Genomic DNA, 27,788 nt, shown 5'->3' with positions numbered 1-27,788 from the left:
ACATTATTGAAACTTGGGTAATCATTGACAATATGGTCTGATTGCATTATTGGCCAAAACGAGGTTTATGATCTCTCTCTCTTGCTCCTGTGTGAATATGGGGCCCCTCCCTCCTTGGTGTTCTGGACGTTCAGTCCTATGTTGGCCTAACAGAATACAGGTAGCTTACTGTAAAATGATACAGGAACAGATACCAAAACTGTTGATATAGTACATGCAGTAAGCTATGGATTTTCTGTTGAGAGAAGATACGTTTCTCACCTGTGCAGGTACACAGTGGCATCACTATTGATGCCACTGTGTACCTGCTTAGGTTAGTCTGTACTCTCAGTCCAGCCTCCCTCAGTGTTAGTCTGTACTCTCAGTCCAGCCTCCCTCAGTGTCAGTCTGTACTCTCAGCCCAGTCTCCCTCAGTGTTAGTCTGTACTCTCAGTCCAGCCTCCCTCAGTGTCAGTCTGTACTCTCAGCCCAGCCTCCCTCAGTGTCAGTCTGTACTCTCAGTCCAGTCTCCCTCAGTGTTAGTCTGTACTCTCAGCCCAGCCTCCCTCAGTGTCAGTCTGTACTCTCAGCCCAGTCTCCCTCAGTGTCAGTCTGTACTCTCAGTCCAGTCTCCCTCAGTGTTAGTCTGTACTCTCAGCCCAGTCTCCCTCAGTGTCAGTCTGTACTCTCAGTCCAGTCTCCCTCAGTGTTAGTCTGTACTCTCAGTCCAGCCTCCCTCAGTGTCAGTCTGTACTCTCAGTCCAGCCTCCCTCAGTGTCAGTCTGTACTCTCAGTCCAGTCTCCCTCAGTGTCAGTCTGTACTCTCAGTCCAGTCTCCCTCAGTGTCAGTCTGTACTCTCAGTCCAGCCTCCCTCAGTGTTAGTCTGTACTCTCAGCCCAGTCTCCCTCAGTGTCAGTCTGTACTCTCAGTCCAGTCTCCCTCAGTGTTAGTCTGTACTCTCAGTCCAGCCTCCCTCAGTGTCAGTCTGTACTCTCAGTCCAGCCTCCCTCAGTGTCAGTCTGTACTCTCAGTCCAGTCTCCCTCAGTGTCAGTCTGTACTCTCAGTCCAGTCTCCCTCAGTGTTAGTCTGTACTCTCAGTCCAGCCTCCCTCAGTGTTAGTCCGTGGTTTATTACATGGCCCACAATTGTAGCACAAATTTCGTTACACAGATTTGGTTGTCTTTTTCTTTGTGCATGTCCTACCCCTCCTCCAGGTCTTCCTTTCCCTCTTCTTCTCCCTCTTCCTCTTCCTCCACCTTGTTCTCTCTGGATTACCTCATCCACACTCTCCTTCTTCCTCTGACACTGTCACATTTTTTTTAAGACAGGTGAACTTACCTGTTGCCTTTTTATAGTGCTTAAACCTGATTGGTGTGGCTACAATTAAGCACCAGTGTGTGTGCACACCTGGTGGCTGTGTTTAACCAGTTGGTTCATGGGTGTGTTCATTTGAAAGCCTTTGCTTTGAAATTGCAAGGAAATGACACATTTCTGTGTCAAATGCGTACAAGTGTGTTTAGTGTTTTTCAAATCACGGTGCCAAATTCTGTCATCTGCTTCAGCCCACATATGCATAACCTGCTTGTGTTGGGGACTTCAGAGGAGGAACAGAATATGAGCTGTTCAGTCTAGAGCTGAATAGGCTGTTGTGGACACTGCCTTCAGAGGTCACATTAGTAATAATCTGGACCAGTACCAACCACACTTATAATTGGTTGATGTAAGTCTTTTTAATTAGTTGATGCAAGTCTTTATAATCGGTTGATATAAATCCTAATCATTTTTTCTTTATTTTCTTTACGTTCTTGTAATGTTGCTTATAGGAGGCAGGATGCAGGCGTGGGGATAACGGAGGACTCTTAAAGAGAACTAAGTCTAAGACATGATAAAACTGAAACAAAGACAAGAAAACAAACAACGTTGCATAGGAACAAAACCAAACAATGACCGACAACATACACTAGAGAAGGAAGAACCTAAATAGTGACAGTGACAAGGTACACAAGTGAGGGCAATAACAACCAACCATGTTGGACTTCACTGCCATGCCGTGGCTGGGTGTGGCACTGCGGGGCAGGAGAGGTAAACCCAAGTGGCAACTCACAGTTCTTATGTAGCTACACCTCTGACACCACCATGTTACACCAGTGACATCTCTGACGCCACAAAGAAATGTTACACAATTGACACCACTGCATTACGCCGGTTACAGCTCGGACACCACAAAAACACCATGTTATACCACTGATACCATCATGTTACGCCAGCTACACTTCTGACACCACCAAAACACCATGTTACACCTCTGACACCACCATGTTACACCAGTGACATCTCTGTCGCCACAAAGACAAGTTACACAATTGACACCACCGCATTATGCTGGTTACAGCTCGGACACCACAAAAACACCATGTTATACCACTGATACCATCATGTTACGCCAGTTACACTTCTGACACCACCAAAACACCATGTTACACCTCTGACACCACCATGTTACACTAATGACACCTCTGAAACCACCAAAACACCATGTTACATCTCTGACAACACCATGTTACACCAATGACACCTCTGACAGCACCAAAACACCATGTTACACCTCTGACACCACCACGTTACACCAACTACACCTCTGGCATTGCCAAAACCTCATGCAGACATTGGCCGACTCTGGCACCTTGGTCTGACTAAATCCAGTCATCAAAAAAACAAACAACGTTGCATAGGAACAAAACCAAACAATGACAGACAACATACACTAGAGAAGGAAGAACCTAAATAGTGACAGTGACAAGGAACACAAGTGAGGGCAATGACAACCAACCAGGTTGGACTTCACTGCCATGCCGTGGCTGGGTGTGGCACTGCGGGGCAGGAGAGGTAAACCCAAGTGGCAACTCACAGTTCTTATGTAGCTACACCTCTGACACCACCATGTTACACCAGTGACATCTCTGACGCCACAAAGAAATGTTACACAATTGACACCACTGCATTACGCCGGTTACAGCTCGGACACCACAAAAACACCATGTTATACCACTGATACCATCATGTTACGCCAGTTACACTTCTGACACCACCAAAACACCATGTTACACCTCTGACACCACCATGTTTTCATAATAAAACAAACCTTTTTCATAATACTTTTATTTTATTGAATACTTTTATATTTATTTGGTGGTAGCAATGTACTACTGGTGTAATAATAAAAACAATGTTATAATTACTACAATTACGGTGTTTTGTAAGCAAGAACATGCCCTCAGTATGACTTGACCCCAGTCCTGTTTGTAGTGTATCCTGGACTGAGTTTTTACTGACTCTAATGTCCAAAGCTGTACGTGTTCATTGTAGATGAATAATTCCAGTAGCTTTACAAACATTGCCGGGTTGTCCAGTAATCCCTGTTGTAAAATGTCTTGAAAGGATTGGAACCAGGACATTTTGCATCCCTAGTCTCCCTCAGAAGATGAGGAGGATACAACGATTCTCTGTCTTTTTGCCTGTCCTGCTCTCCCCAGTACTGACCAAACTAACTGTCTGTTGTTTCCATTCACAACAGACGTTGAATCTCGGTTCTTCATGTAGTTGGTCCATAACCCAGAAGACGCCACTCTGTGTTGATGAGAGAGCATTCTGATTGGTTCAGAGAGACCTCTTTGTTCAGGCAACAGCCAATAACCAGAATGTCTGATCAAATTGTATCTGTACAGGAGGAGTTGGATCAACTTGTGCGAGGGGTGGTTGAAGGCCGGTTTGGTGAATGGTATCCTAATGTTGGCTTTTCTTGTCACTTTCATGGCTGGTGTTGTACTTCTGACTCTCAGGGCTGGGGTTGTCCTTGTCAGGGCTGGGGATGTCCTCAAAAGTGTCTTGGCTGGGGTTGTCTTCTTCACTGTCTTGGCTGGGGTTGTCCTTATCAGTGTCAGGGCTGGGGTTGTCCTCTTCACTGTCAAGGCTGGGGTTGTCCTTTTCATGGCTGGGGTTGTCGTCATCACTGTCATGGCTGGGGATGTGGTCATCATTGTCAGGGCTGGGGTTGTTATTGTCAGGGCTGGGGTTGTCGTTGTCAGGGCTGGGGTTATCCTTGTCAGGGCTGGGGTTGTCATCATTACTGTCAGGGCTGGGGTTGTCGTCATCACTGTCAGGGCTGGGGTTGTCCTTGTCATGGCTGGGGTCATCGTCATCACTGTCAGGGCTGGGGTTGTCCTTGTCAGGGCTGGGGTCATCGTCATCACTGTCAGGGCTGGGGTTGTCCTTGTCAGGGCTGGGGTTGTCCTTGTCAGGGCTGGGGTTGTCGTCATCACTGTCTGGGCTGGGGTTGTCCTTGTCATTCCTAGGGCTGTCCTTGTCATGGCTGGGGTTGTCCTTGTCAAGGCTGGGGTTGTCCTTGTCAGGGCTGGGGTTGTCATCATCACTGTCCTGGCTGGGGATGTGGTCATCATTGTTATGGCTGGGGTTGTCATTGTCAGGGCTGGGGTTGTCGTTGTCAGGGCTGGGGTTGTCGTCATCACTGTCAGGGCTGGGGTTGTCGTCATCACTGTCAGGGCTGGGGTTGTCCTTGTCATGGATGGGGTTGTCGTCATCACTGTCAGGGCTGGGGTTGTCCTTGTCATGGCTGGGGTTATCGTCATCACTGTCAGGGCTGGGGTTGTCGTCATCACTGTCAGGGCTGGGGTTGTCCTTGTCATGGCTGGGGTTGTCCTTGTCAGGGCTGGGGTTGTCGTCATCACTGTCAGGGCTGGGGTTGTCCTTGTCATGGCTGGGGTTGTCCTTGTCAGGGCTGGGGTTGTCGTCATCACTGTCTGGGCTGGGGTTGTCCTTGTCATTCCTAGGGCTGTCCTTGTCATGGCTGGGGTTGTCCTTGTCAAGGCTGGGGTTGTCCTTGTCATGGCTGGGGTTGTCCATGTTAGGGCTGGGATTGTGGTCAAAGCTTGGTCTGGGTGTAGAATGACCCTGCAGGGAGGGTTGTGGTTCACAGGTGACCCGTCTATGTCAACTGCTTGGTACAAAGTGGTGGAGTTTTTTTTGTCCATGGGAGGTGGTCTGGTGGGGGTTCGAGGTATGGTTCCTCCACAGGGAGGGTTTGGGTACACTGGTGACCCATCTAGCTCTATGAACTGTAACGCTGACAGCCAGGGGTCAAATTTCAGCCTGGGGCCAGGGTGCTGCCAGCCTGGGTGGGTGAAGGAGATTAAGAAGCAGATAGACAGGAAGATAGACATACATGAAGGCAGACAGGCAAATGGATGCATTAAACAAACAGTTTTCTGAAGCAATCTGATCTCACGCGTGCACACTGCACACAAACAAAACAGACATGCATAATTTGTAACCACAGCCGCTGTTTTCTCAAGCTGCGGTCTGATCGTGGACATACATGTTTCATACAGACACCTACACCTAGCGGTTTAAGTGAGACTTAAAGCTTCATTCATTATTAACAGAAGGCATCTACAACTTGATTAACCAGGTAGTCTTCTATTAGAGGTGGTTGTGTTCATTACATTTTGATCGTGCGACTGGAAAATCTTCAGCAACACGAGCAGAACAACATCAAAGTTAGTCCTAGAGCCGTGTCTCCCAGTCCTGTTCCCGGGGACCCAATGGGTGCACATTTTAGTTTCTGCCCTGGCATTCACACACCTGATTCACCTCCTTCTGATTCAAAAAAAGACTTGATGAAAGGTTGATTACATCAATCAAGTGTGTGAGTGGTAGGGCAACATTCGAATCAGGTGTTTGAGTTCCAGGGTAAAAACTAAAACGTGCACCTCTTTGGGGGTCCCCTGGAACAGGATTGGGAGACACAATCTTAGAGATCAAATGTGAGATTGGCTTCTAGATTGAGTTGATTAAATGGAAATGTTCTAGGTGAGACATTAGATTCAGGACAAAAAGACCAAATAGGACATTGGATCCATTAACAGGACAAGTTAACATAAGATCCAGTAAAAGGCCCAGTTAAGACACACGATTTATGGTTTCCACTGTCAGTGAAAGCCTAAACAGTTAAAATAGTCTATGGAGACTGTGTGCAGAGCCCGATTAAGCTTAGCCCAGGACAACAACAAAAAACTAGATAAAAAAATGTCAGGACTAGATTGAATCAGTCTCTGCAGAACCAGCACAATAACTGTTAAGCAATATATTTGTACTGACCTGTTCCTGTAACAAAGGGAACCTTGAAGATGACAAGCAGGCAGACTACTTCTATGTTGGAGAACATGGCTTGGAGTCAGAGAGGGTAGGGAAGCGTTCTGTATAGTTGAGTGTTGTGTGCTGGGGTTTCCATGCCCAGACTCAGGAAATGTTTATGTAGCTTATTTGGATCAGATTTAAGGGATGACTCAGGTGATTCAATGGGTCTAAATCTGCCTCAGGTGTGGCCACCCCTGTTGCAAGGGTTTCCTAACTGTATCCAAACCACGGGGTTTAGACAGAAACATTCTTATCCACCCCGTCTTTTGACCTGATTGGTCAAAAGACGGGGTGTGTCATCAGGGCCGCCTGTCTAAACCCAGCCAATCCGTCTCTGCCCCTGGTCTTTCATAAGGGATCCTAGAAGAGTGTGGAGACGAGGGGCGATGGGGGGTAGAGTTGAGTAGAGCAGCCAGTTTAATGCACTGATGTAGCCTCATTCGTTACCTAATGTGTGTGTGTGCGTGTGTGTTTGTCTACTGTTGTGATCCCTCCCCTCACACCGATTAGCCAATCCACTTGAGGGGAACCGGCTTTATACACACACATTCACACTTTGCTGTCAGGAACCAAAGCCTTAGATGGCATCAAGTTGCACCCAGACTTCTCCACAGGTGTTCTGTTATCTTGAAGGAACATCTAGGGTGTGTGTGTGTGTGTGTGTGTGTGTGTGTGTGTGTGTGTGTGTGTGTGTGTGTGTGTGTGTGTGTGTGTGTGTGTGCACATGTAAAAGGAAGAGCAACTACAACGTACATGATATAAAGTTTTATTGTTTTCATAATTAATACAATTATATTAGTATTGACATAATTTGTAACTACGATTAAACAAAGGGTTTCAAAGGCGTACAAAACGGTATTAGTCACTTGGGCTGGGATTCATTCAACCCAGCCTAGGTGATGAGTGTCTTTATTTACAGTATGCGTCCCCAGATCAGTCTGTTAAAAAACAACAGAGCTTCTCCAGTGAGGATGCAGTTGAATTGGGGCATGTTCAGACAGTATATTACTGTGTTCCTATGGTCCCTGTTTGGACTGTGGAGAATGAGGACACTAAGATCATGGATACATTACTGTAGATATGTACAGAGCAGCGCATCGTCAATATATTTGCTGTTAATACACATGAACTCTTTGGCATGTGTGCGTCCACACAATCAGGTCACACCACATCTGAATTATTTTATTACACTAATTGGTCAGATCGGATTTGATCAGATCGTTTTCAGAGCCAATCCGGTTGGTTGAAAGATGAGTTTGTGGGGAAGAAATGTAGGCCTGGTCCTGGACTAGGAAAATAATGCTGAATGGATATAGAAGTCCAGGACAAGGCCTCTGTGTCCATGAAGTCAACCCAATATTTGGTAGAGAAGACAACAAGTAGAACTTTGATTTGTGACAATGTTTGGTCAATGATGATTTTTGCTGCTCCCTGATCTCTTTGTGGCCTTCTTGATGAAACTTAGTTTGAGGTACGCGATTACCAGGAGGATGAAGAATCCACCCCCTGGTTCGTCAGAAGTTCCTCCCCAGTACACCTTGAGTCACAACAAAAAGGTTCCTACTTTTAGAAACAAAGACATCCGTGTCACAGGCGAAACCTCAAACTGAACTAGAGTCTGAATGACATTTTTCAACCACCTCCCTGCTGTAAAATTAGTAATCTGAGTGCTGTAGTAAACTGATTAATTTGAGTGCTGTGGTACTGATGTTTCAGCTCTATCCACTGTCCAGTAGATGGCACTAACATGCAGACGAAGGAGACAGAGAGGCTGTACAGCATGAAGTGCTAATTAGAGTGCGAAGACTCATTCAAAGTGAAAAATACTTCCAAAGAGCAATTTATTATTATTCCAGTTTGGTGAATGGTAAAAGAAAGTGTAACAGGTTGAGGTGTAACAGGGTCAATTGGTCCTCCAATCCTGTTTGTAGTGTAACCTGGACTGAGTTGTTACTGACTCCAGTGTCCATTGTGCTGTACATTGTGGTGGAAATTTACCATGCAGAAGTCTTTCAATACTTTTTATTTATGCCTGCAAGCAGAGAGATATAACAAAACGTTACCCAGTGACAATCTGTAAGGGCACTGCTCAGAAAGCTTCTGTTATATAGGGAACAGGATGTAACATCTTACAAAATAACTGGAATTCATTGAAACATGTTAAATGATCTAAATCAGTCCAGGTTTTTCCTCATATCAGTCTGGCTTTCCACCAGGGGTTAACCCATAGGCAGGTTTCCCTCCTAAATTCCACTAGAACAATTGACTGCAACATGTCTTGTCTGTTCCCTCACTTACGACTCCATCCGCACATCTGGCATTTTACTACTTACTAAGCACACACTTACCTGTCTTTCATCAACCCACTACTCAACCCAGTAATTCAATAGGGTGGCGTCTGCTGGGTTGTCGTCATCTCTGTCAGGGCTGGGGTTGTTGTCATCACTGTCAGGGCTGGGGTTGTCCTTGTCATGGCTGGGGTTGTCCTTGTCATGGCTGGGGTTGTCCTTGTCAGGGCTGGGGTTGTCCTAGTCAGGGCTGGGGTTGTCCTTGTCAGGGCTGGGGTTGTCCTTGTCATGGCTGGGGTTGTCCTTGTCATGGCTGGGGTTGTCCTTGTCATGGCTGGGGTTGTCCTTGTCAGGGCTGGGGTTGTCCTTGTCATGGCTGGGGTTGTCCTTGTCATGGCTGGGGTTGTCCTTGTCATGGCTGGGGTTGTCCTTGTCATGGCTGGGGTTGTCCTTGTCATGGCTGGGGTTGTCCTTGTCATGGCTGGGGTTGTGGTCAGAGCTTTGCTTCGGTGTGGTTTTATCCTATAGGGAGGGTTGTGGTTCACAGGTGACCCGTCTATGTCAACTGCTCGATACAAAGTGGTGGAGTTTTTTTTGTCCGTGGGTGGTGGTCTGGTGGGGGTTGGAGGTATGCTTCTTCTATTGGGAGAGTTTGGGTACACTGGTGACCCATCTAGCTCTATGACAAGAAGTGCTGACAGCCTGGGTGTCAAATTCAGCCTTGGACCAGGATGTGTGGAGATTTAGAAGCAGTTTTGACAGAAAACTGACATGCATGAAGACACAAAAGTAGACTGACCCACGAAGCAATCTGATCTCACGCGTGCACACTGCACACTAACAAAACAGATATGCCTACTTTGTAACCACAGCCGCTGTTTTCTGAAGCTGCTGTCTGATCGTGGACATACATGTTTCATACAGACACCTCAATCAATCAATCAAATTTATTTATAAAGACCTTTTTACAACAGCAGTTGTCACAAAGTGCTTTACAGAGACACCCGGCCTTAAACCCCAAGGAGCAAACAACAGTAGTGTTGGATTTCAGTGGCTAGGAAAAACTCCCTAAGAAGGCCGAATTTTAGGAAGAAACCTAGAGAGGACCCAGGCTCAGAGGGGTGACCAGTCCTCTTCTGGCTGTGCCGGGTGAGATATTAAGAGTCCAATTAGAATAATAAATACATTTCTCTGGGCTAAATTCAGAGTCTTTTTGATTCTAGACTAGGTCAAAAGTATGACCAGGTGGACAAGGACAGGGACAGCAACGGGCCCCCTAAACCAGGTACTGGACCAGGACCTCATCTCCTCCTAAAATGTAAAACTGGAGGAGACTGAGAAAAGTTAGAAAGTGCATTCCTCATATCCCCCAGCACAATAATATAGCAGCATAACACCTTGGAACTGAGACGGGGGGTCCGGCGACACTGTGGCCCTTCCCGGGGGAGGCCCCACCTGACGTGTTTAAGTGAGACTTAAAGCTTCATTCATTATTATCAGAAGGCATCTACAACTTGTTTAACCAGGCAGTGTTTTATTAGCGGAGACTGCGTTCACAGTAAATGTGTCTGCTCATTTGGTAATCACATTTACATTTAGATCGTGCAACCTCTTCAGCAATACAAATACAATACACCATCAAAAAGTTGTCTTAGAGACGTCTTTCCCAGTCCTGGTCCTGGAGACCCCAAGGGGTGCACATTGTAGTTTTTGCCGTGGCACTCACACACCTGATTCAAATCAAAGACTTGATGATAGGTTGATTACATCAATCAAGTGTGTGAGTGGTAGGGCAACATTCGAATCAGGTGTTTGAGTTCCAGGGCAAAAACTAAAACATGCACCTCTTGGGGGGTCCCCTGGAACAGGATTGGGAGACACAATCTTAGAGATTAAATGTGAGATTGGCTTCTAGATTGAGTTGATTGAATGGAAACGTTCTAGGTAAGACATTAGATCGTTCTCTGATAGAAAACCTTTTGGGATTCTCCGGTGGGTTCATCATGTATAACAGAAATGTGTTAGCTTTAGCCTACTAAGTTAGCTAACCAACTAAGTTAGCTAATTGTGAACTCGTTAGCAAAAATTTACTTATAACTAATTCAAGTTTGTCAAGAGAAGTAAGAAATGTCTATCTAGGAGGAAAAAAAATATTCTGTGATTTTTGGTTAAGCACCATAAATAAGGAGCTGTAATTTAAGTTTGCTATAGTACAGTAAAATGTGTTTTAAAGCTTTGACTACATATTGTATTGAATTTCAATGCTAGAAATGAGAATAGTGCAGTTTTCTATTTGCTGTATATTATTTTACTAGTAATTCTTAAGAAATGTGTGCAATTTCTATTTGATATACAGTACCATGTCTGGAAAATGAGTGCATGGTGATACTGATAATTGACTCTGTGCAGGGACGCCGACAGGAATCCAACCGCCCGGGACAAAATGATATTGATATTTTGAACCCAACCACGGCCCAAAAAATAAATAGTAATGATATTACTGTCCAAAAAACAAGTCATTAATATTTTATTGTTGAATGTTTTAATTCATAACTAGGACACATTCAAATCCCTTTGTTTTCAACACAGGTAATTTATTTAGTCACATAATTTAAATTCATAACCTACTCGTCACATTTAGCCATTACTGAACTGCTACACATATTTTGACATTCTCTTTTAGATTTGTCCTTCCATTTCTGTGCTCCTAGTTTTGGTTGCATGGTGGCAATGTTTTAGCCAGATAGCTATGTAGTTAGACAAAATTATGTTGGTTAAATTTGAGCAACTAGGTAGGATTTTGTCAGTAAAAAAACAATTACAGCATTTTGCAATTACTCACAAGTCAGAAAGCGGTTCCGCACCAATGCTCATTAGAGAATGACGCTCCAAATAAAAATATGAAAAATAGAATTACCTGTTCCAAAATAGAGTAACTCAGAGTTCAACATTCTTCTTAGCCTTGCTAACATAAACTTAGGGTTCCTGGTAGCTAGCTATAGAAAGTTGATAGAATGGAACAGAGCAGCCAGTTTAATGCACTGATGTAGCCTCATTCGTTACCTAACGTGTGTGTGTGCATTTGTGTGTTTGTCTACTGTTGTGATCCCTCCCCTCACACCGATTAGCCAATCCACTTGAGGGGAACCGGCTTTATACACACACATTCACACTTTGCTGTCAGGAACCAAAGCCATGTAAAAGGAAGAGCAACTACAACGTACACGATATAAAGTTTTATTGTTTTCATAATTAATACAATTATATTAATATTGACATAATTTGTAACTACGATTAAACAAAGGGTTTAAAAGGCGTACAAAACGGTATTAGTCACCTGGGCTGGGATTCATTCAACCCAGCCTAGGTGATGAGTTTCTTTATTTACAGTATGCGTCCCCAGATCAGTCTGTTAAAAAACAACAGAGCTTCTCCAGTGAGGATGCAGTTGAATTGGGGCATGTTCAGACAGTATATTACTGTGTTCCTATGGTCCCTGTTTGGACTGTGGAGAATGAGGACACTAAGATCATGGATACATTACTGTAGATATGTACAGAGCAGCGCATCGTCAATATATTGGCTGTTAATACACATGAACTCTTTGGCATGTGTGCGTCCACACAATCAGGTCACACCACATCTGAATTCTTTTATTACACTAATTGGTCGGATCGGATTTGATCAGATCGTTTTCAGAGCCAATCCGGTTGGTTGAAAGATGAGTTCAACTGTGTAAAACGCAGTCATAGTGCCTCAAAAAAAGTCACATCTTGAGATGTGATGTAAAACATTTGCATGAATGGAGGCCATTCTTTGTAGATAAAATAGGGCCGGGTTGAGGACAAAGATTAGGCCTGGTCTTGGACTAGGAAAATAAAGCTGAATGGAGAACGCTGAATGTAGATAGAATCCCAGGACAAGGCCTAAGCTGTGTGCTTGAAGTCAACCCAATATTTGGTAGAGAAGACAACAAGTTGAACTTTGACTTGTGACAAGGATTGGTCGACGACGATGGTTTTTGCTTTTCCCTGACCTCTACGTGAACTTCTTGATGTAACGTAGTTTGAGGTACGCGATTACCAGGAGGATGATGGTCATGACACCCATGGCGACATGGTTCTGCCACAGCCCCCACGTCGAGTAATCCACCCCCTGGTTCGTCAGAAGGTTCTCCCCAGTACACCTGGACTCACAACAAAAAGGTTCCTACTTTTAGAAACAAACACATCCATGTCACAGACTAAACCTCAACCTGAACTAGAGTCTGAATGACATTTCTCAACTAACTCCCTGCTGTAAAATGAATAATCTGAGTTCTGTAGAAAACTGAGTAATCTGAGTGCTGTAGAAAACTGAGTAATCTGAGTGCTGTAGAAAACTGAGTAATCTGAGTGTATGTTCAAGGTATGTTCAAAGGGTACAAATAAGAGACAAAATCAGTGGACAAATGTAGAGTCCAAATACATAATTGATAAATAAAGTGGATAGATATTTTATACTTAAAGAGTCGGTCTGAGAATCCAAAATGTATGAAAGTCATATATTCTAGAACACTGCTGGGGTTTTCTAGAACACGTCTTTGGGCTTGAGATGGACAGCGAGTCATATAGAGACAACAGCGATGGGAGAACCCCACGGAGAGAGTGATTCAGAGAAACTGATCTCCCTTAGCGAGTGAGCAAGAGCAAAGAGACTGTGACTTACATCAGCCCAGACGGCAGGGTGCTGTTGAGCAGCTCATCACTGCAGAACTTGAGCCCCACAAACTCATTAATCTCCAGAGCTGTCAGTCCATATCGAGGGATGCTGAGATACTTCAACCAAGCTAGCCAACTAGGGATACTGGGCAGATTCACCAATAAACCAGAGAAGATCTGGAAGTTGGGAGGGGGGAGAGGATGGGACGGGTGTTTGGGGGGAGAGGATGGGACGGGTGTTTGGGGGGAGAGAAGGATGTGAGATGAGACAGATGTGTAGTTGTAATGTTCACAAGCAAACACAGATCAGCGTTGTCTAATATGTTTACATGTTCATTCGAATGTGTGTGTGTGCGGGTTAATCTTTGTGTCTGCATTAATCTGTGTGTGTGTGTTAATCTGTGCATCAGTGCATGTGTTCTTCTCACCATCATGAACACGAAGGCTATGGTCATGAAGATGTTGGCAATGGCCACTACACTCTGGTCAGCTGAAATGGCCATGGTCATAGCTGTGGCCGTGTACGCTACCAGGGCAACCGTCAGCATAAACAGGAAGAACGCGCCCACTGTGGGTTTAAAACCTGGACAACATAGAAATATAACATCCTAGATCAGAACATAGAAATATAGATCAGAAGGTTATGTATATAATCCTAGCTGTGCAATGGAGAGTATAGATATATAATTCAAGATGGGTAATTCAAGTGTCTGACAACATAGAAACATTACAATAGAATGTGACACCAGTGAAATGTATGTTTTTATTCTGTGGTTGTGTGTGTTTGTCAGAGAGACGAATCAAATTTGACCTTGCTGGGATTTTTCGTGTGTGAGAAGTTCCTACCCACCGATCATGAAGTAAGCCACACAGCTGAACACGATAGCTGGTAGAGTCCTTAGTGTGAGGATGTCACTCAGAATCTTACACAGGAAGTAGACCGACACTCTGTAGTACCCACTGATGTATTCATGACTGGAGGGGGGAGACACACAGACAGACAGAGAAAGAGAGACAGACAGACGGACAGACAAAGATAGACAGACAGACAGAGGGAGAGACAACAACAAGAAATCAGCTTCTTACTCAATAATGTTTCTGTGGTAAGTTCTCTGGTGTACTTTTGTTACTGTTGAGGTTGTTTTTTGAAATTTTTTCTTATATATTTTGCGGTGTTATTGTTGTTATTACGGTTGTTTTGTTGTCGTAATTGTTGTTGTGTTGTTGTTAATGATACTAATGTCCGTGGTCATGGCCCGTTCTACGTCCGTGGTCATGGCGTGTTGTGCGTCCGTTGAACGTCGGTGGTCATGGCGTGTTGAGCGTCCATGGTCATGGCGTGTTGTGCGTCCGTGGTCATGGCGTGTTGCGCGTCCATGGTCATGGCGTGTTGTGCGTCCGTGGTCATGGTGTGTTCTATGTCTCCTGTCCAGATCTGTGTTCTACAGTGGTCAAACCTCTGGTGTAACTGGTATTATTTTTAAAGAATTTGTGTAGTGTTTGCTTGTGTTAGTATGTGTGTGTGTTTGTTTGTGTTAGTATGTGTGTGTTTGTTTGTGTTAGTATGTGTGTGTGTTTGTTTGTGTTAGTATGTGTGTGTTTGTTTGTGATAGTATGTGTGTGTTTGCTTGTGTTAGTATGTGTGTGTGTTTGTTTGTGTTAGTATGTGTGTGTTTGCTTGTGTTAGTATGTGTGTGTGTTAGTTTGTGTTAGTATGTGTGTGTTTGTTTGTGTTAGTATGTGTGTGTTTGCTTGTGTTAGTATGTGTGTGTTTGCTTGTGTTAGTATGTGTGTGTGTTTGTTTGTGTTAGTATGTGTGTGTGTTTGCTTGTGTTAGTATGTGTGTGTGTGTGTGTGTGTTTGTGTTAGTATATGTGTGTGTTTGCTTGTGTTAGTATGTGTGTGTGTGTTTGTTTGTGTTAGTATGTGTGTGTGTGTGTGTTTGTGTTAGTATATGTGTGTGTTTGCTTGTGTGTTACTTACATGAACAGTTTTCTTTCTGTGATGAAGAGTTCGGCAGAGGACAGAGAGCTGAAGCACTGGTTGGTGGTGATGAAGAACAGAGCCCCCATCCTGAAAGACATACACACATTAAACACACACATACACACATTAAACACACACATACACACATTAATCACACACATACACACATTAAACACACACATACACACATTAATCACACACATACACACATTAAACACACACATACACACATTAATCACACACATACACACATTAAACACACACATACACACATTAAACACACACATGCACACATTAAACACACATGCTCATATTAAACACACACATACACACATTAATCACACACATACACACATTAATCACACACATACACACATTAAACACACACATACACACATTAAACACACACATACACACATTAAACATACACACACAATAAACACACACACATGTTCCTAGGACTCCTGCTGAGGCCTCTCAAAACATTCACACAGGTTTAAGTAGATTCAGATAAAAGCTACTGCCAACTGATATTGTTATATTGCATTACAGTTTTTCTCAGTCGCTTTGGTGCATTTCTTAGATCAAAAGTGCCATTCTTGATACTACTTGTACAAATTCCAAATCATATAGTAACTTGTGCACATCAAAGATATTTCTTATTCCTTTGTACATATTGCAATTGATAATGTACAAGTGTCAGCTTTTTTCCACATTTTCAATTGCTCATGTCATGTTGATCAAAATATAGTAGATGGTTCTCTGTTGAATAGTCTTACCCCTCAAAGCATCTAGGCATCAGTTCCTTGCATAAGCCATTACATGCAAAATTGTTGAACTATTTGTCAAACTGTCAAGCATAGTTTTACACATTTCTATTAGACCTTTTGCTATGGTACCAGCATGTACAGGTAAAACATATATAACTACTTTACAGCAACATGTTATAGTGATACATAGTACAGTAAGCATAAACTGCACACATTTCCATTGCTGTGGAAGGAACATGCAGTATATGTACATTTTATGTCACTCTTCCTTACCAAACCAAATTCAACTGTGTGTTCTGGGATATAGTGTATAATGGAGTTGGAATCAAGTGAACCCTCTCACAACTTTGTATACGTGGATGAGGCTGGCTTCAACCTGACCAAATGCAGAAGGCGTGGTGCGGAATATCATCGGTCACAGAGCGACTGTGGATTTGCCAGGCCAACGGGGAGGATAGATCACCATGTGTGCTGCTATTTCGGAGCATGGTGTCCTAACCCATGTCCCCCTATAGGCCCATACAACACCCAGCATCTACTCAACCTTTTAGAGACTCTACAGGGCTCTCATCCCTGATGATGAGAGGGGTCTGTTTAGAGAGGATTTGCCAAAGTATGTGGCCATTTGTGACAACATGTTAAACACACACTTTACAACACACACATGACACACTTGTTTAACACACACACACCTGTTCTGGATGCCACTCTGATCATTTTTGGCATCAAAGAATATTGCCCCGACGATGAGAGCCAGGAACAATGTGACTCCAATCTGGAAGAGGAGGCATCACGATGTGATGACAGATTAACAGACTGTAGATGCAGCCAATGGGTCTTTAGATCATCTACAACAGTCAACCAATCAAAACAAAAGACCCATTCACAGACCGACAGACAGAGAAACAGAGCAGATAGTATGGGCACTCTGAAGAGGGAGGGGCAAAAGGGACACTAAGGAGTGAGGGGACTAGATAGATAGATAGATAGACAGATAGATAGACAGACTGATAGATAGATAAAAGATAGATAGATAGATAGGTAGACAGATAGATAGATAGATAGATAGATAGATAGATAGATAGATAGATAGATAGATAGATAGATAGATAGGTAGACAGATAGATAGATAGATAGATAGATAGATAGATAGATAGATAGATAGATAGATAGATGGGTAGATAGATAGACTGATAGGTAGACAGATGGATAGGTGGGTAGACAGATAGATAGATAAACACAGACATACTTGTGCAAATGATGTCTGAGGGTTGAGGATGAGGTTTTTGAAGGTTCTCCTCAGAACCCATTTGAACTGGGTGGAGAAGGAGGTGTTGTAGGTGATGGTCCGGGAGCGAGTTTTCCCACTGCAGAGGTGGAAGAACCCAAAAACACTTTATACTCACAACCCCTGACACACACACACACACACACACACACACACACAGGAGGCATGAGTTCAGCCAGGAGGAACTGAAGGTAAGGTTAAATGCCTTCCTCAACATCACAGGGCCCCTTTCTATTTTGCGAGTCACCGTTGGGATTCGAGCCGCCAACCCTCGGGTTGGTCAAACCTGTCTAATGTCATGGCTGCCGGCTGTACCTGTACTGCTTCCCTGCCACGATTTGCTCCAATTGGGACTTGGTGTCCCTGTAGAACTGGGACCCCCGATACTCCTGGACCAGGCGGCCCTCAATGCTCTCACGGACACTGGCTATCTTGTCTGGGTCCAAGTCTGGGGAGGGAGAATGGGGAATTCCCAGTCATCCATATTTAGTCTCCCAGTGCATTCAATGACTGATCCCGCCCACTGTTCCCGCTCCTCAACAAATCAGAGCTCACCGTCTCCTTTCTGAATCTGGTTGGAGCTCACACTGGTAGAATCGCCATTGATCACGTCCAGGAAGAAGTCAGCGGGATTGTTATGGGGCTCACAGGTATACCCTGTGTAAGAATGAGAAACAGGTAGAACTGACATGTCAGGGCACCGCAACACGTTTTTTGCTGATTTCCCATGTGAATGTTCCTAAGACAAGACACGCTCACCCATGACACACGCTAACGCACAAGAAACACTAACACATGACACACGCTCACACATGACACACGCTAACACATGACACACACTAACACATGACATACGCTAACGCATGAGACACGCTAACACATGACACACGCTTACACATGACACATGCTCATACATGAGACACGTTAACACATGACACACGCTAATGCACAAGACACGCTAACACATGACACACGCTAACACATGACACCCGTTAACACACAAGACACGCTAACATATGACACACGCTAACATATGACACATGCTAACACATGACACACACTAACGCACGAGACACGCTAACTCATGACCTGCTAACACGGTCTCACCAATGTTGGAGAAGTAGTCCAGAGTACTCTGGGCGGGGCCATGGTAGACCTGTTTCCCGTTGACCAGCAGGGTCAGGCTGTCAAACAGCCGGTAGATGGAGTAGCGAGGCTGGTGAATGGACAGGATGATGGTACGACCGTGACTCGACATCCTGGGGAGGAATTTGAGGGGTTAGCACACATTTACGCACTTTTACTGATCCAAAGACAAAAGGGGTTGGGCCCTGTACAACTCAAGTTTACTACCCTTGTCCGACAGTTTGAAAACTACAATACCCAGATTAACCCTACAGCAATAGAACTATAAAACCCAGACAGTTCGACAAAATTAGAACTACAATACTCAGCCAAATTCTAAAGTATTAGAACTACAACTCCCACACTACTACTACAGTATTAGAAGTATATACTATTCTACAGTAGTGCCCGTGTCCTACCTCTTGAGGAGTAGCAGTACAGAGTTAGCGGTGCTAGCGTCCAGCCCTGTGGTTGGTTCATCCAGAAAGAGAACCGTAGGGTTGATGATGAGCTCCATGCCGATGTTGGTTCTCTTCCTCTCTCCTCCAGATATCCCCCGGATCAACTGGGTTCCCACCTGGAACACATCCACATCCATGAGACCCTAAACCTAACCCTGACCTCAATGACCTCACCTTGAAACCTACATTTAATCTGACACTATGCCCAAAACCTAACACTTAAGGTGGAAATCCCTAGTGGGCCAGAAAAAACGTGTAGGGACCGATTCATCGTGTAGGGGACTTCGGGTCTCCACATGTACACACGGACCTGGAATACACATACACACACAGACCCGCGCACACGCATTCACACACACAGACACACATACACACGTGCATCTCGCACTGACCCGTGAGTCCGCTACTTTCGTGAGTCCCAGTTCTTCGATGAGTCGGTTGATTCTGTCCTCCTTCTCCTTGTTACTGATGGAGGACGGGAGGCGCAGCGCCGCCGAAAAACGGAAGTTCTCCCTCACCGTCAGTGTCCCCATCACCACATCGTCCTGACCGAGGAGGCGACAGAGAGATTCACCTGGTATTCTTTTGAATTTAGTTCTATTCTCACTACTTGTAAATCCCCCATTATTTTGTTATTATTATTATTATGATGATGATCATGGTTATTATAGTAACGGCCAATGGTCCAAACACTGGTCAAAAAAACATGTGTGTTGTGCCTGCTGCGTGTGTGTTGTGTGTGTTGGGCGTGTGTGTTGTGCGTGTTGGGCATGTGTGTTGTGTGTGTTGGGCATGTGTGTTGTGCCTGCTGCGTGTGTGTTGTGTGTGTTGGGCGTGTGTGTTGTGCGTGTTGGGCATGTGTGTTGTGTGTGTTGGGCATGTGTGTTGTGCGTGTGTGTTTTGCGTGTTGGGTGTGTGTGTAGGGCGTGTGTGTTGTGCGTGTTGGGCATGTGTGTTGTGCGTGTGTGTTTTGCGTGTTGGGTGTGTGTGTTGGGCATGTGTGTTGTGCGTGTGTGTTGTGTGTGTTGTGCGTGTTGGACATGTGTGATGTGCGTGTGTGTTGTGTGTGTGTTGTGTGTGAGTGTTGTGTATGTTGTGTGTGTGTTGTGCGTGTCTGTTGTGCATGCTGGGCGTGTTTGTTGTGTGCGTGTGTGTTGTGTATGTGTGTGTATGTGTGTGTTGTGTGTGTTGTGTGTGTTGGGCATGTGTGTTGTGCGTGTGTGTTGTGTGTGTTGTGCGTGTTGGACATGTGTGATGTGCGTGTGTGTTGTGTGTGTGTTGTGTGTGAGTGTTGTGTATGTTGTGTGTGTGTTGTGCGTGTCTGTTGTGCATGCTGGGCGTGTTTGTTGTGTGCGTGTGTGTTGTGTGTGTATGTGTGTGTTGTGTATGTGTGTGTATGTGTGTGTTGTGTGTGTTGTGTGTTGTGTGTGTTGTGTATGTGTGTGTATGTGTGTGTTGTGTGTGTTGTGTGTGTTGTGTGTGTCCTACTTGGACCACGTATCCTGAGAGACATTTGAAGTTGGGAGGTTGAGGAGCTCCGTCTATCAACACCTCTCCGGTCAGGCCAGCTGGATCCTTTCTGGCTGCTAGCACGTCCAGAAACCTCCCCAAGACACAACCACAACATAATCACAACCATGACCTACCTCATTTAAAGGCACAGTCATCCCATTTTGAAAAACGTTGGCTGAGAAAACTGTCATTTAAGTTAAGCAGGTCAAGCAAACCAACAATAGGAGGAAGGCCCCAACCCCAGTGTAGGAGTGTGCAAAGACTTACTGACCCAACACCGTCACTCCGCCCTCAGGACATGTTTCTAGAAAATATAGGAAGCCAAATTCGCAGGAGGGGGGCCTCAACACCCAATTTACTTAACACAAGGCATGTTTCAATAGGTGTTCCAGGGACACCAAGGCATAGACTGAGGGGGGGGGGGCTTTCCTCTCTATTGCTTCTCCATTGTTCGTCAATTAAGGGAGGCCGTTGACATTGTTCTTTGAGTTTTATAACACTCGCTGATTTACCAGGTGTGTGAACTTTAGCACGCAACGGATGTTACTTTCAAAAAATAATATTGTTATCAACACTAAATGTGAATCTCTCTAGAATGTCCTTTTAAGCAGCCACAACACAACTATGGGACAGAATGGTGGTTTCAGAGGTTTAGACACGGGTCACAGCTTGGTCTCTACTTACGATGACTTGCCGCTTCCCGTGGCCCCCATGATGGCGTTGAGACCGGGTTTCATCACACCACTGTGGAACAGGAAACACACACGAGTCAGTGCGGGGATGGAGCAAAAACATGGACCCTGATCAGAAGCTGTCAAGGAGAAATGACTGGTTTAAAATGTTACAGTTGGTTTTTCAAATATGTAGTCGACATCGTGATAGAACAGCATGTCATTTCCTCAAACGACCCATGGACAGGGCGTGGCCATGGACAGGGCGTGGCCATGGACAGGGCGTGGCCATGGACAGGGCGTGGCCATGGACAGGGCATGGACATGGACAGGGCGTTCTTCAGCACAGGAAGCATTCATAGCAGATCTATAGGAACATCAAAAACTATGACAAAGCAATCCTACTAAACATGACTGGGCAGTTAATCTGCTTTGTATCTGTGGGAGATGGAGTTGGGTGATTGCGTTCATAAGACATCCTCGCCAGTGTTGACACACTCGTAACACACTCATTACACACCCATAACATGACAGAGGCGTCTGAAACATGACTGGGCTGTTTTGAGGCTGCTGAATCCCTGTGAAATCTCTGGAGGTTGCACATTTGGCACATGGCAGGAACTGAAACTGCTGAAACATCTCAGTATAATTACAACTTTGGTAAATGTCTATAACTTTGTAAAACAGCTTCAGGGTCAAAGAAAAGGAAAAAAAAAACAAAGAAGTAAAACATCTTGCAAATGAACCACCAACATAATGGACTACATTTTCATATTCAACATTATTTTATATTTATTTTATTATGTCAGTATGTTTCTGCTGTCAGGTTTGTTGGAAGCTGATTGTCAGTTTGTCAGTATTGGAACAGAGATACAAATGTGATCCACGATTGATGTGAGGCTTTTCTCATTAGGCTATTATCTTTTGAGCCACATGGAGTTTCTTCCAAGACACCCCTAAAAACGACTACGCATGGACAGTTTGGACACAGAGAGAAAAAATAATAGTATAACAAATAAAATGTGCTTGTTTTTAAAGTATAAATTATAAATGTTACAATAGAAGTGTCCAATGTTACTATAGATTTTTGGTTAATAATTTTATCGGGAAAGACAGGTGTTCAGCTGCTCTATACAAGAGTTCACCTCTCTCACAGACAGTTAATGATTCAACGTAACGGCCCAATAAACTGGGGACAAAACTCAATATTCATTGTCAGCTGTAAACACGCACAACCAACCTTCCCTTTCTCTTTTTACATCACTCAATTCTATCACCTACACACACCCTCACACACATCATGCCTGCTCCCTTTATAAAAACACACACTTGCTCTTTGACTTACTAACACTAAACACACACACACACAAAACCATTGCTCATTCTCTTTCTGCCACATAACAGACAGCCACACACACACACACAGACTGAGAACCTTGAACCTTCAACTGACTGATCAGATTACACAGACATTTTGCAGTGTGTATTTGTTCTAAAGTTGAAATGTAGTCCCACAATAACAGAGACCATAAAGACAAAGACACACACATAATTATTTCTTTAGATATGCAGTTGTGCTCACAAGTTTGCATACCCTGGGAGAAATTGTGACATTTTGGCATTGATTTTGAAAATATGATGCAAAAAAAACGGTCTTTTATTTAAGGATAGTGATCATATGAAGCTATTTATTATCACTTAGCCGTTTGCCTCCTTTTTAATTCAAAATGATAAGAGAAAACACCCAAATAGCCCTGATTACATTTAGTTTACATACCCTTGAATGTTTGGCCTTGCTACAGACACACAAGGTGACACACACAGGTGGAAATGGCAATTAAAGGTAAATTTCCCACACCTGTGGCTTTTTAAATTGAAATGAGTGTCTGTGTATAAATAGTCAAAGAGATGCACTGACCATTCTAGATACTGAGCCACCGTGAGCAGAAAAGAACTGTCAAAAGTAGCATCTTCAGCAGAGAGTCGGGGGTCCAAAAATGTATCAACCACTCATAAACAAAAAGCAAAACAAAACATAAACAAAAAAAACAAAAACAGCTACTGTATCCTGTTAGACTTAACAAAAAGCAATAGGTTATTTTTGTCTGTAATATATGACAGTTCAAATTAGCGGATGAGAGAGATTTGGCTGAGAGACTTCGCTTCCTTCCTTCGCAAAACGGTAATTAGTTAGTTGTTAACATAACCCCCCCCCCCAGCCCCCAGCCCCCCTAGGATATGGCAAACATTTGCAAAATAAATCTTACTCCTGGGTAACTGAGAATAATTTCAAGGCGTTTTTACTAAGGGTGGGTCACAATCCTTGAGTTAGACAAGATCTGATTGATAATGTGTGTTGTGGTTTTTAACGTTCATCAGTGTCTGAAACTGTGCCTCTACATCAAAACAATGGGAAGCAGATCAGACACAAATCCCAGATCTCCTGTAAATGTGTGTGCCTGGGTGTGTGTATAGGTGGTTATGAGTGTCTGTTTGTGTGGCCTTGTGCTAAACCTCTGAAAAACTAGTGGTTCCTTCCTGTGATTGAAAAAATATAATTTAGGAAATGTGAGTGTTTGCTGTTAAGAAAGTGTGTGTGCCTTTTGATCTGAGTGGTCTTTGATCACATCACGTACATCCTCCACCCGAGTGGATTCATATCATAAAATTGAATCACAGCGTTTGAATCTATTATCTATTATAGAACATTCTATTATTGTTTGTATGTGGATCAGCAACTTGTGAAGAAAATACTACAACTTACAAAACACCTCATGTCGGACCCCAGTGGCGTCGTTAGGCCTGGGCGTCCGGGGCTATACCCCAGGATCTTTCATGAATAGCCCCGGATCTCAAATTGTCCAAAAATAATAATACAAAAAAAAAAATCCCTGATCTATTCATTTCTAATTCCGATCGCACATTATGATAATGTAGACGTGTAGAGCGTTAGCATGTAGGCTACATCGCAATTTTCCCCATGTACATTCAAAATCCTGTACTTTCTGTCCCAGGGAAGTGGGGCGGGGGAGTGGGCTAAACCCTGAATGAATTGTGATCCTAGCAACGCCTCTGTCGGACCCCATCAAAACCCCAAATATAAGGTTGTCAAACGTCATGTTTGTGAAAACATAAATATACACCGAAAGCCCTAATGGGACTGAAGTTTCACCGTGGCTATGCCCCTCCACTGAGGTAAGGTGGTTGGCGCCCATTTAAATTAGCCACTAAATGCCACCTCGTTAAATACTTCTCATTCTCTTCAAGGAAATTCCATGACTATTTTATCTCATTAGCAGAGAATCGTGTTTGAAGTTTTTGGTAACACATGTTGGCGATTTCGTAATTACCCCACTTACCACACCACTAGTTGTTCTCAATTTCTAAGAAACTTTAAATGGAACTGATTTGCAAAACAGTCAGTCACACATAACGATGCACATTCCTGCAAAAGACTAAACGGAACTCTCTGGGGGGAAAAAGTGAAACTGAGTTGAGTAAACTATGTCAAACAAAACCAACACGTTCGATCACAGCCAACACAAATGTCTTCCTTGAATGTGAAACTCTTCTACGCGTACGCAAAATTATTTGCACAAATTTTCAATCCGCATTCTTATCCATACATGAAAGGGGTCACCTAAAGCGTTGCTATTTGCAAGAATCGACCAAACAAGTGTTAGAGAACAGGGGCTCAGATGTGTGGTGGTGGAAGTGCTCAAGGTGGAATACAAAGAACCAAGGTGTTAGATGAAAGTCCATGTCACACTCCACCACAGTGTTTCCATGAGAAAGGCTGGGCAGTGGGTTCAAACTATGTCAGATCAACAGTGGCATATCAGTAGTAAGAATATTCAGTAATGATCCTAGGTCAGTTACAATGCTCCAAAACACCGTACTGAGGACAGTATAGGTGTAAAACACACTTTAGAAACGTATTTATTTCTCCTGTGATTTGTTAGCTTGATTTAATTTATTGTTAGTATACAGAATTTGTAAAGGAGATGGAAAATGGCAAACGCCTTTGGTTTCTGGATATCCATGCTCTTCAATTCATTTCCGTATTGTTCATTTAGTAAAATAATTTTAAGGGAATAATTAAAGGTAATTTGTGTACTTCATCAGTACATTATCAACATGTCCCACACATTAAATAGGGTTAGCCCTTAAACCAGGTTAAGCTATACTGATAGTTGTAATTAGTATTTAATGATTGATTGGAACAATACATTATTGATTGGAATACAATTTCATGAGATAACAAGTTTTATCATTTGATGCAAGTACTTTATGTTGGGGTGTATTTTACGTTTTGAGTGTCTACGTTTTGCAGAAAACATTAGTTATTCTGTGTTTTTTTGTTAGGACCTGCGTGTTAAGTGTTTTGAAAATGTGAATTCTGCATGGACAAAACTGCCCAAGCAATCGAAAAATCTGTCACAGAAACAGGTAGGGCAGTTAGCACAGCTAGCCATCACTATCATTCACTGGTTGAAGTTACTTTGTAGTATTATGGGGTTGACTAGTGCCTACAACCTGATTATATATAATTGACATCTGGACGGGTGTTTTACTCTAGTTATTACTGGAAAAGTGCTTTTTAAATGTTGTTCGACATTGCTTTAATTGAGGTTTAACGGCATTGATTTCCGTAGTAAAGAATTATTCTCTTCCCCAGTTGTTCACACGTGTATGAAGAGTGCTGTGCGGCGAGGAACTATGTAACCTCAGAGTCGTTAAAACTAAAACGTGGGAAACACATGTGCCGGGAAGACATGTTTCAATTTAAACATTCATAATAGCTGAAAGCTCCAACCGTTCGAAAGCTAGAGTCAGATGAGTATGAGTAAAAATAGAAATGCATCTTCCCGACTAAATAGCGGAAATTTGGTTTACACTGGTTCTATGAACTGAGCCTGTTGGACAAAGACTGAAAAATAGAACTGGCTATTTCTTCTGTTACTGATCAGTTCACTGTGTCTACTTACTTTAGATCTATGAGAATGTCTTTGCTTGTGCTTTTCCTCTTGATACACAGACAACCGCGACTTTGCGTCACCTTGTAGTGGATGTTGTGGAAACTAACGGTCGAAGCCTTTGGGGACTTGGCTTCGCATTTGGGAGTCCCGTTGATATCCCCCACTATTGGAATGTGGTTGTTGTAGCGCTCCGTCATTGCGACGAGGTGTTCTCCTTTCTGAAATTAGTAAGAGTTGACAGGTATATTTGGTGGTTTCTGTCGTATTGCAGTAATACTTTGAAACATAACGTATTGCTTATTAACTGTCGCATTTAAATACATTCATTCATTAAAAAAAAAAATATATAGGCTAACAGCGCACTTACCCAGCGACTGAACTCAACTTGCGGCGCGTGGTGCTATGTAATCTAGTTGGCGAGCTGTGTCTTGGTGTCTTCAGCTTCCTAGCTTTATAGTCCTGTCAAGCCGTGAGAGTTTGATAACAGGAAACGGCTATGTAAAATGAGGTTGTCCAGTAGATTCTATAGCAACACAAGTGACAACATAGCCACTGCGTAAAAGTTATCTTTTTGGTCATCATCTGCGTGAGGTTTAGGATTGACATTCTTTTTGAGGTTAGGTTTCCATTTTAAGATTAAACATGACTGAATATGCTGGTTTTGTGTGGCTATACCGGCTGGATATTTCAACCTCCCGATGGTATCCTGTATGCAGGCTACTTTAGAATGGCACTCGTACAATACGCGTTGACTAGCTCCTCGCTATTAATTAAAGCCATTGATTTACTCTTATTCCTTCCTCCTCATTCCATCCCTCCTTCCATTTTTTCTTTCGTCTTACCTTTCCACTTATTCCTTCCATCATTCCTTCCTCTTCATTTCTAACCACATTCCTTTTAATTTCATCCCTCATTCAATTCCTAAATCCTTCCCTCATTATTTACCTCATTCCATTCCTAAAGCCTTCCCTCATTCTTCCCTTAATCCTTCCAACGTAACCTATACTCGTAATTTGCCATTTAGACTAGTATGGATTTAGAACAGTTATAAAAATATATTTCCATGTATAGTAGAATGTCTATAGATTTTGTTGGTACATTTCTGGTACAATTCTTCCCATTCCCATTTTTCAAACACCATTCAAGGAAATATGGATGGAATCTGATTTTCACAACAAATATAACAACTATTTACATTTGTTGTATTCAGATTTCAAAACGCCACCAATAACTATACATTTTAACAAGGAAAGCTAGATTGTTTCATTTTAATGGACAGAACGACGGCCTCGTCCTTCTAGATGGTTGAATTATAATGGACAGAATGACGGCCTCGTCCTTGTAGATGGTTGAATTATAATGGACAGAATGACAGCCTCGTCCTTCTAGATATTTGAATTATAATGGACAGAGTGGCAGCATCATCATTCTAGATAGTTGAATTATAATGGACAGAGTGGCAGCCTCATCATTCTAGATAGTTGAATTATAATGGACAGAGTGGCAGCCTCATCATTCTAGATAGTTGAATTATAATGGACAGAGTGGCAGCCTCGTCCTTCTAGATGGTTGTCGTATGTGCCTCGTCATTCTAGATGGTTGTCGTATGTGCCTCGTCCTTCTAGATGGTTGTCGTATGTGCCTCGTCCTTCTAGATGGTTGTCGTATGTGCTTCGTCCTTCTAGATGGTTGTCGAATGTGCCTCGTCCTTCTAGATGGTTGTCGTATGTGCTGTGCAGTTTGAGCTTCTCATAAATCTGACCACAAACACTGCAATGACATTGTATAAACCACATCAACCCTAAAGACAGGAA

General features: G+C 43.4%; 2 protein-coding genes across 2 annotated transcripts; both read right to left on the bottom strand.

Moving 5' to 3' along the window:
- Positions 1–3,175: 3,175 nt before the first annotated feature.
- On the bottom strand, positions 3,176–6,239 carry LOC114830323 (cell surface glycoprotein 1-like). The gene is made up of 2 exons (XM_029117742.2): positions 6,156–6,239; positions 3,176–5,169 (listed from the first exon to the last, which is right to left on the bottom strand). The coding sequence occupies exon 2, from the start codon at positions 4,899–4,901 to the stop codon at positions 3,765–3,767; it is 1,137 nt and encodes a 378-aa protein (XP_028973575.2). The 5' UTR covers positions 4,902–5,169; positions 6,156–6,239; the 3' UTR covers positions 3,176–3,764.
- Positions 6,240–11,703: 5,464 nt separating this feature from the next.
- LOC105031516 (broad substrate specificity ATP-binding cassette transporter ABCG2) lies at positions 11,704–26,448 on the bottom strand. Its single transcript, XM_029117966.2, has 16 exons — positions 26,342–26,448; positions 25,984–26,192; positions 21,009–21,068; positions 20,301–20,415; positions 19,205–19,357; positions 18,771–18,928; positions 18,334–18,485; positions 17,782–17,883; positions 17,542–17,674; positions 17,188–17,305; positions 16,631–16,713; positions 15,166–15,255; positions 14,033–14,157; positions 13,611–13,765; positions 13,190–13,359; positions 11,704–12,668 (listed from the first exon to the last, which is right to left on the bottom strand). The coding sequence occupies exons 2-16, from the start codon at positions 26,169–26,171 to the stop codon at positions 12,521–12,523; spliced, it is 1,950 nt and encodes a 649-aa protein (XP_028973799.2). The 5' UTR covers positions 26,172–26,192; positions 26,342–26,448; the 3' UTR covers positions 11,704–12,520.
- Between the last annotated feature and the right edge of the window lie 1,340 nt (positions 26,449–27,788).

Source organism: Esox lucius, chromosome 24, assembly GCF_011004845.1.
Source record: "Esox lucius isolate fEsoLuc1 chromosome 24, fEsoLuc1.pri, whole genome shotgun sequence".
NCBI classification, from domain to species: Eukaryota; Metazoa; Chordata; class Actinopteri; order Esociformes; family Esocidae; genus Esox; species Esox lucius.
Note: the sequence above shows the minus strand (reverse complement) of the source record. Positions and strands in the feature narration are given on the sequence as shown.

Bases quoted from the DNA above. Each gene is read 5' to 3' on its own strand.
- LOC114830323 (XM_029117742.2), bottom strand. From the start codon at position 4,901: ATGGACAACCCCAGCCATGACAAGGACAACCCCAGCCTTGACAAGGAC.
- LOC105031516 (XM_029117966.2), bottom strand. From the start codon at position 26,171: ATGACGGAGCGCTACAACAACCACATTCCAATAGTGGGGGATATCAAC. The intron at 18,929-19,204 runs GTCAGTGCGAGA...GATGTGTTCCAG, and splicing joins CGAAAGTAGCGGACTCACGG to GTGGGAACCCAGTTGATCCG. The intron at 16,714-17,187 runs GTATGTCTGTGT...CTCCTCTTCCAG, and splicing joins CTCAGACATCATTTGCACAA to ATTGGAGTCACATTGTTCCT.